Genomic DNA, 8,896 nt, shown 5'->3' with positions numbered 1-8,896 from the left:
GTGCGAACTGCCCATAGAAGAATGGAGTCATAAATTAGATAACGCATAAACGGCATAACCAACAACAAAACAACCAAGCCCGGCGTCGGTCCCACTTCAGGAGTTCTCGCCCAGCATTGCTTCATCCCGGAGTTGTGATAGAGGCGTGAGAGACTTGGCGTCGATCGATTAGCGGAGGAGCAAACCACCCGCTTGTAGGGTCATAATTGTCCGCACCGGGTGGTTTGGTGCAAGTTCCTTAACAGGCGATCTAGAACCTGGGTTGCGTGAAGTGATCCCGAACCACCCTGCTGCCCGCCCGATATCAGTTGCGCACAGCTTTTAACGTCTTAATAATGTGCTCGTTTGTGGGGGATGAATGGCGTGATTTATCGATTGTCTTCTACCTGGCTTGAAGATGCCCTCCACACACCTACATCCTCGCACGCATCTCTGGTGGCTGGAATCTGGCCGTGCTCGAAATTCCCACAGGCACACCGTAGGAAGTCTCCACCTAGTCAGGAGAATAGGTCAGTGAGCATGGTTGGCGGCAGACCAAGCCGTACCTAAGCGCCCAACCCATCAACGACACTACAGGAAGCCCAATTAAACATAGACTAAAACCGACGCTTAAAACAAAGCCCACGTCCAGTTCCTGGGTGGGATCGACTTCTTTTTCTTTTTTTGGGTTGGCCTCATTCAGGTCCTTCCATTGCGTTCCCCTAAACCGTTACCAAACCGTCCAGACCGTCCAGAATTTAAAAGCACTTTTTACGGGATTACGGGTGCTGCGGTTTCTGCGTATCGCAATAACGGCGGACACGATCCGCGTAGCACCATTACGGGACGATTAAAAGTAGTTAAAAAAAAGGGGGGAGTTTAATGATACACCTGAGCCCCGATACATCGATCGCTCGACGCACCGAGGAGCGCTGGTCGAGGAATCGGTTCGGTGGGTTGGACCCACGTTTCGTCACAAGCTTCAGGGCTCTGGCCAAAGTTCGTTGCTTCTGTGCGCGGACCTTCCGGTTCGTGTTCGGGCAGGGTGTTTGGAAGCCGGACGTGCCTGAAACTTTCGACGATGCGAAGGTGGTGGTCTGCCCGCTATCTACGATCTTGGCGATCGCTAGCCGGCCACTTACCAGCACCGCCAAGTGAAAGACGGGCGCAACACTCACCCCCCCGGATGGAACGCGGGGCAGATGATAATGGTAGTAGTAGCCGACCTGACCGCCGGCTGGATGTTACCACACCCGAACGCCCGCACTGGGCAAACATAATCATCGCGTATCCCTGTAATATCGTAATGCTCCGCGCGACGACCGCTCGTACCGGGATGGTACGTGTCTACGATGGCGTCCACGCAAAATGGCGACTTGCCGATCACGTGGTGAGTGGCTTTTCCGGTGGACCTTCCACCGATGAGCGACGGCAATGAACCGTTTGCCGTGCATTGGACGACGCTGGCGCTTCCTGTCGAACAAGTGAGGAAGTGCGCTCTGAAATTATCGTTTCGGTCGGGTTGCTGTCCCCGACTGTGGTACGACGTGGGTGCCGACTGGAGTCTTCCGCTCGTCGCGGGCAGCCTAAACTAGGTTAAAGCATCAAAACAAAGCCCCCGTCTGGGGCTCACACAGCTATTCAATCGAACGACCGCCAACCATTCCATTTTGCCGTCCCACCAAAAGAGCCTTTTTAAACACAATAATCATCAAATGTGCGCTGCTATCGCGCCCATCGGCAGGGGTAGCAGGACTGGGTTCGGGTTCTCGGGCACCGTGTTTGCAGATTTGAACATTACGATCCGGGCTTATCGGTGCTATCGGCGTAAACGGTGCTGATGAAGTGGTTTAGACCATGATGCAATCGGGCAATCCAAGGCAGTCGTCCGCTCGGGGCAATGTTGAAGTTCACACCGAAAACGGCATCGTTCTGAACTTGTGGAGTAGGTTAGGCCCGGTGTGTCCCTTCGGTGGCCTCTTTTTGTTGCTTGTTCGCACGCCCGCGATAATAAGCGATCGATCGATCACGGAATGTGAAATAGAGGCAATGGGTTTCGCTAAGGCATGCTAGTCTATTGGGTTTGATGATTAGTGTGATCTCTTTCCTGCAGAAATGATTTCCTTTTTTTATAATTTTCGAAGCCCATCGTCAACTCGTGATAGGAATACATCCAAGTACAGTGATATTGTTGACATATCTTGCAAAAGGGGGCTAAAGTCCTTACTATCAAGACTCTCTAGAGTTGTATCTAGAATATCTGGAGAGTATAGATTTTAGTCCCAACAATCTCTCACCTCAGCCAACTTCTTCATAGTCTATCTCAAACCTAGACAAGTCTGGTAGAATCAAGTACAAGTTCTCCATTACCTTCCTCAACAACTTATTAGTCCACCCAATATCGGCATAACCTCCTGCACACAGCAAATCCTTCACAAGCAGGGCGTTCTACTTCTGAACCTGTTCGATCGACAACAATTGGGTACGATCATGGCCCAACCCAACCCACGGCATCAGGGCGGCATCGGCGCTTCAATCTTCCTTTGACCGGTTGCCGATTCCAAGGTGCCAACTCAACCTCACCAAGCCTCCCGGATCCCTTCCATTAGAGTTCTGCCCTTAACCTGCGCCACCGGAACGCTTCGAACGAGATCAGCGCGCCACATAATTTCTGATAACGAGCCTAAAACCGAAACCGAGCCGTTCCGTTCGTCGTCCGCGACCTTTTGCGATCACGAAATCGGCAGGTTGTGGCAGGCCGCGAACTGCTGCTGCTGCGCTGGCCAATTTGTAGCCGAATCTGCATCGCGTGGTGTACTAAATTGGTGTGCGATCTAACCTCAATTTGTAGCGCTGCACTGTACCGACCGGCCTGACTTTCTGCCGGTGAAGGTTGACCGTCGGTTGATAGACGGTGATGCCTGCGGGGTTGGTGTGGTTTATTTGTTGTGGAACTCGTTAACACCCCGTTTCGAAACCGCGTCACCGAGCGAATACTGGAACGAAGTTGCTGTGGAGTATTTTCACTTTGCGTTGGTTAAAAATAATATTCTACCCAACCAAACCGAAACACACACACTTTCCCGGACGATTTTATCGTTCACAGGTTCCAACCATGGCATGGAAAAGGTGCATAAAGCACGCAGCAGGTCGGGTGGACAAAAGCCTCGACACCACCACGCTCGACGACGTGAAAAAAGACGGTTAGAACGCGCACAAAACGCTGCCCTTTCGAGCTAAACTATTCAAAACCTCGCATCAACTTGAGCCGAACCCGAAGCACCATGTTTAGAGCTTCTTTCTTTTTTTCCTGCTTCATTATTTGCTTTCCCGCCGAGTCGGGCTTAGAAGCCATTGTTTGATACAGATTTTATTGCCAGCTGTGAGTGAGCGATTGGAGTTTTGCCAGGCCACCGTACGGCGACACGCACACAGCCCTCTCATTTACGTTGGCAAACTGCGATAACTCACGGGGAAGTTGCACCAGGGCCACCAGTTGGACCCTTAGCCCTAAAAAATCCCTGCACAATTTCTGGTTCCGGAATTTGTTTCCGCATTTCCCCGCCACTTCCGCAATGTACCCGGCGGCGGCAGCAACATTTTTCCCCTTTGTCAGTAAGCTTGCGAAGGTATTCCACACGGATCGGGCGCGGGAATCGGGTAAAATCTCGTCTCGGACCACACTGCTTTAATTGCATCGCCGGGTCTGGGGTACGGTCGACGCTACCCCTCATTACCATTAACAATTGTTACCAGCCGCGCTGAGCTTGCGTACTCAGCGGAGGGACCTGATTTCCGAGCCCGTGTGCAGAAGGACCTTGAACAGAAACCAGAATTCCTGTTCCCAGTTTTCGCTCCGCTGGTTTGGTTCTACAAACCAAACAGATTGGAAAAAGGAAAAAAAAAAACAACAACACCTAACCAGGACCTCGGGAAACTCGTTTCGGATGTTCAGGTCCAACTCGAAATTGAGCAAAACCCAAAACACACACACACTAATCGCGCAAGGATCGCACTTTGTCAAAAAGGCTGCACACGTTTGATGGATGTATGCTTCCGATCCTATCTCCTACAGATCGCTCTTTATGCCCGGAAAATGTTTTATTTATAGTTATCTGCTTTATTTTGCAAGTTGTGATCGTCCAAAAAACCACCTTCCGCAAACACGAGTCCGGAAGGCCGGATGAAACCTTCCAAGTGCATCGGATGCGGGAAAAAAGGGGTTGCCGAATAGCACACACTCACACAAAAAAATCTCCGGGATGGGCCAACCGAAACCAATGTTTACCTGTGGCTTCGGTGATCCTGATGTATACCAGCGAGAGGGATGCTGCAAGGACATGTTTGGTGCGTCCCCCTATCCCGAATAATTAATCTGCATGACAAGGCACCTTGTGTCATCTAGATTTTTTTGTTGCTGATTGTGAGTTGCTCTCGATGACAATAATGCATGGCACTCCAACGAGAGAGAGAGGAAAAAAAACAGGACACTCTCATCCTGCTGGAATCGGTCACATGAGGCAACTGTTGCAGGAAGTAGGAAATAGTTGCTCCACAACTTCACCGTAAAGCACCGGGACCGGGACTATGAGGATGATAATTTATGTAACGGTCAGGTAGCAAGTTGTTGCCCATGGATGTTGAGCGATTAGGAAGGATAACGCGTACGATGGGTTCGAAGGTCTAAAAAAGAGCCTTAAAATCTTGCTTAGGAACAAGAAAAAATGACGCAAGCTGGGAAGAGGTAAAAGTTTTTGATTAATTTATGATAATTTCATGGAATGTTAGGCAAAGTTTTAACGGTTATTTATCTACTTCAAAGACGTGATCCGGTGATCAGGATTCGTGGGAAAGAAACGTTCTTAGAAGGAAGATGCTTTACGCGGACGAGGATGTGATGAAAGCGGCCTTTTTACATAGCTAACATGCTTTTTTCGCATAGAATACATAACCTTTATTTTCTAGTTCTTAGTACTAAATTACCTTACAGAGCTAAAACGGACCTCAGGGAACATTCTGAAGAACTCCAAACGATACATCTCGAAGAATATCTCCTAGCATGTCTGTCCTATGTATAATTTTCGGTGAACTCTCCACAAATCTTCCTATCGTCCCGGAGTTTCTGACTGCGCGCAACGTTCATGATCCAATCGTAGAAAAACGGCACAGACATATACACCCCGGGTGAGTTCGGCCTGGCACAGCCACGTCCGAAGAAAACGATCCCTGCCAGCTTCCCATCCACCACGAGCGGTCCACCCGAATCACCCTGGCAACTGTCCACCCCGCCCTTCTCGAACCCGGCACAGATCATCTGCTCCTGCATTAGGTCCGGGTAAGCTTTGGCGCACTTGTCCACCGCCAGCAAGCTAACGGTGGCCGCCTTCAACGGCGAATCAAGATTGTTTTCACGCGTTGCACCAAATCCCGATATGGTGGCCGGCTTCCCCGGCACAAGTGCATCCGGCGACCGTAGCAGCCTAAGACACTGCACCGTTTCGTCGTAGTGCAAACTTTGGGCCAGCTGCAGCATCGCTACATCGTACAGAGCACCATCGAACAGCTCCGACGGTACGACGATGTTTTTCACCGGAATCCGTGCGCCCTGCCACGGTTTGTCGGTACCGACCACCACGGCGTGGTTGGCTGGATCGAGATCCTGCACGCAATGGTAGGACGAGAGGATCCACCGTGGTCCTATGATGGTTCCACCGCAGTTTAAACTATCTCCGCGAAACAGCGCCACCTGATATGGGACCTCCTCGATGTTCACCTTAGCACCGCCCACGATCATGTTGGAGTCATCGTCGGCACTGTCCGTGACGTTCGCCGGCGGATCGTCGGTCGCGGCGAACGGGACGAGTAGCGCAGCTAGCAGCGCGGTAAGTTGTAGAGATTTTAGCGACATTGTGCGATCGAACGGAACAGACTGAGTGTTACTGGTCGAACGAAAAAGTGTATACATATAGGAATGAGATTTTGTTCTGGAACTTTTGAGGTGTGGTTCCAGTGCGGAAAAAGCAGAAACTGTGGCGAATTGGGACATGGTAAACAAGAGGTGTGTTCTAAACAATAAATACCTTCGTATCTAATGGTTCATTGCGCGGGACGGAACTGTGATAAGCTGAGTGCCTTGATAAATAGCTAACTGATAAGGTCTTAGCTTAACAGGAGTCTTATTAAGCTGCAAATGAGAGACCGAGTTGAGAAGAGACAGATTGTATATTATTTGAGATTTTATTGGCTGTTAATTTAAGTAAGATAATATCGTCCATCTCACATGTTTAGCATAAGATTCTTGAAGTACTTTTACTATAAAATTATTTACTATAAAAATAATTCGTATGAAAGATTTCTGAAAGTCTTCTATGAAGCCAAGCCTGAAATCTAAACAATCCATACTATATAGACAAACTAAGCTCTTTAATTAAGTATTTTCATCACGTTTTACTAGTTTGCCACCTGGGTTTGAGATTTGATTTCTATTCCGATATGCTCCAATATTTCTGGAACAATCAATTTCAGTTCCAGTTCCTATTTTAAAGCATAAGTGATTTGTTGTTTTACTGGATTTAACGCTTGAACGCTGACGACTTTATCACAACAGCTTACGATAACTTCTCATGCGAACGGTATCGGCATTCAGGGGTTAGAGTGAGCTATTTCTGTTATGAAATTCATTTCGAACGCCGCGAAAAACATTTCCGGCTCATTACATCCACTTCGTTCTATTATAAACTCGTATTTTCCAAGCCTCTTACACAAACCCCACCCACCGAATACTTCTTCCACGACAACGACAGTATTTTGCTCCCTGTGTTGGTCATAAATTAAAAACAACTCTTCCCCAGTTTACCCCAGAAGCATCGTTTGCTTATCCCCACGCGAACATGAAAAACAATACAAATTCGACCCTAGGGTCAGAACCGACCAACGTTTGCCCGGCAAACTCCTTCTTCGATTTTGGGGTGACCCTTTATGTCCCTTTTTTTCCTCTGTGCGACCCCAAACCGATCGACAACTACTCGTCATAAAAATCTCATGTTAATGTGTCCCTTTCTGTACCGTCCCTTGGGGACTCTCATCCTCCACCGGAGGGAGCGTGCGATCCTCCAGCACGCGCGCTTCCGTGGAGAAGATATAAAATGTCGATTTTTATTTGCTGTTTTTCTCAGAAATAAATATTAACGCCCTCGACCTTTTACTTCGATGCAGAAGGGTGGCGGCCAGGTTAGCCAACCCGCTACCATCGTTCATTTTGGCTGACGCCAGCGAAGATCTTTTCCAATCAAAATTGAACGGAGCGATCCTTTAGCACGTGCTCGAGATCAGCAAAGGCAGTTGCATGTTGGCTGTTACCTTGGCACGCGATATCGTCTGGAGATAAGCCAAGGTTCAAATCCATTCAAAACACCTTTTTCATCTTTTCGCACCTTGGATTTATCGAGATGTGTTCTACCTGTGTGAGGTTCCATCTTCCTGCTAAGTTTTACAACATGTTTATCTTAATTTGTTGCGTATTGCTGACTAAACGGAACCTCATTAAAGTCTTCGTTCGGTAGAATTGAGCACCTTTCTGGAAACCCCGTTGATTCGCAGGCGCCAACTTCTAATCTTTTTAGCGTTCTAGCTGTGTTTCTGACACTTCTCTTACACCTCTCACATTGGTAACGGCTGCAGAAGGGACCCCATCTTAGCGTCCCGTTCCAGGTAACTGTGTAGAAAATTGTACAAATTACGCGCCTAATATCAGCCGACCCAGTTTCGGGACTCGGGATGCACTCATGCAACGTCATCCTGCCGAACCCTTGAATCCCTTGATTTACATATATCTCGATCCGCCTCAATCCTTCGGCAGCTTCGAGTCATCCCTTCGTTCCTTCGGCTTTGAACGATCTCGCCAGGACCTCTCGCTTGGTTCATTAAGAACTTTCTTAAGGCTTCCACAGGTTCAGCGGATCAACGAGCAACCTACCACACCAGATTATGCATGAAATTTCTGGGTCATCTTCATCAACTCGCAACCTTTCACCGGCGAAGGGAAAACAACACCAAACAGGTCGCACACAGATACCCTTTTTGTGTGTCCCGCCGAACAGTAGTCCGCCGTTTGCGCATTATTCGCGGTGCGTGACAGTTTTTCGACGTCATCATCATAATCATCATTAGACAGGCAGGCACATCACAACGCTCGAATGATGAGTCATGTGTGGCTGTGTGATTTATGATCGTGATGATGTCGTCACGCTTAGCTCGAGTGAAGATGTCGAGAGGATGTGTTGAGGAAACCGTGAGAATGCTCGTCTGGACATTAGAACGAACGCTCCCGAGAGACTTGGTAACCGAGTAGACGGCTACCGCTAATTGGAGTTCTTAGACGATATTACGAAACGATTCTCAACTACCGTTCACATAATACACACCGGCCCCGATGGTCACAGGCTAGACAAACAGTTTTCGCCATCATCAAGCTAAACAATCGCCAACAATTGGAAACTGCAACCCGCTCGCCGCAGCAAGGGAAGATAAATGGAGCCTACATTATTTATTCTAACACTTCGCCCAACACCGAGCGCAGCAATACGCTGGAGGTGTATCTTACAATTTTGTTGGACAATTTTCAAGCCCATTACCACTACCGGCCGGACCCGTCGGTTGTTGTGAAATGCTTCATATTTCACGAACCGTGGTGGAAGCTGGGTAATGTTCCCGGGAGAATGGTGCCTTCGTGGTGGTTTCGGAAAAATCCGGTGGGCACTGTTTGGTGGTTTCGCTGAAGTGTGAGCATGAGTTATGGATTTAGAAAGGAATATTTGGCCGTTCTGGTGGTGGGCAAGTACTAAGTACACCGGGCAGCCTAATCAAAAGCCCCAATCCCGAAAAAACAGTACAGTAGCGGCATTATTTAGACCACGAT

General features: G+C 48.6%; 1 protein-coding gene across 1 annotated transcript; it reads right to left on the bottom strand.

The window, feature by feature from the left end:
• Positions 1-4,908: 4,908 nt before the first annotated feature.
• LOC118509198 (trypsin 3A1-like) lies at positions 4,909-5,911 on the bottom strand. The gene has a single exon (XM_036049468.1). The coding sequence runs from the start codon at positions 5,885-5,887 to the stop codon at positions 5,048-5,050; it is 840 nt and encodes a 279-aa protein (XP_035905361.1). The 5' UTR covers positions 5,888-5,911; the 3' UTR covers positions 4,909-5,047.
• Between the last annotated feature and the right edge of the window lie 2,985 nt (positions 5,912-8,896).

The sequence above is a fragment of the Anopheles stephensi genome, chromosome 3, assembly GCF_013141755.1.
Source record: "Anopheles stephensi strain Indian chromosome 3, UCI_ANSTEP_V1.0, whole genome shotgun sequence".
Taxonomy (NCBI): Eukaryota; Metazoa; Arthropoda; class Insecta; order Diptera; family Culicidae; genus Anopheles; species Anopheles stephensi.
This window is presented reverse-complemented; position numbering and strand designations above follow the sequence as displayed.

Coding starts and splice junctions, on each gene's coding strand:
- LOC118509198 (XM_036049468.1), bottom strand. CDS start 5,887: ATGTCGCTAAAATCTCTACAACTTACCGCGCTGCTAGCTGCGCTACTC.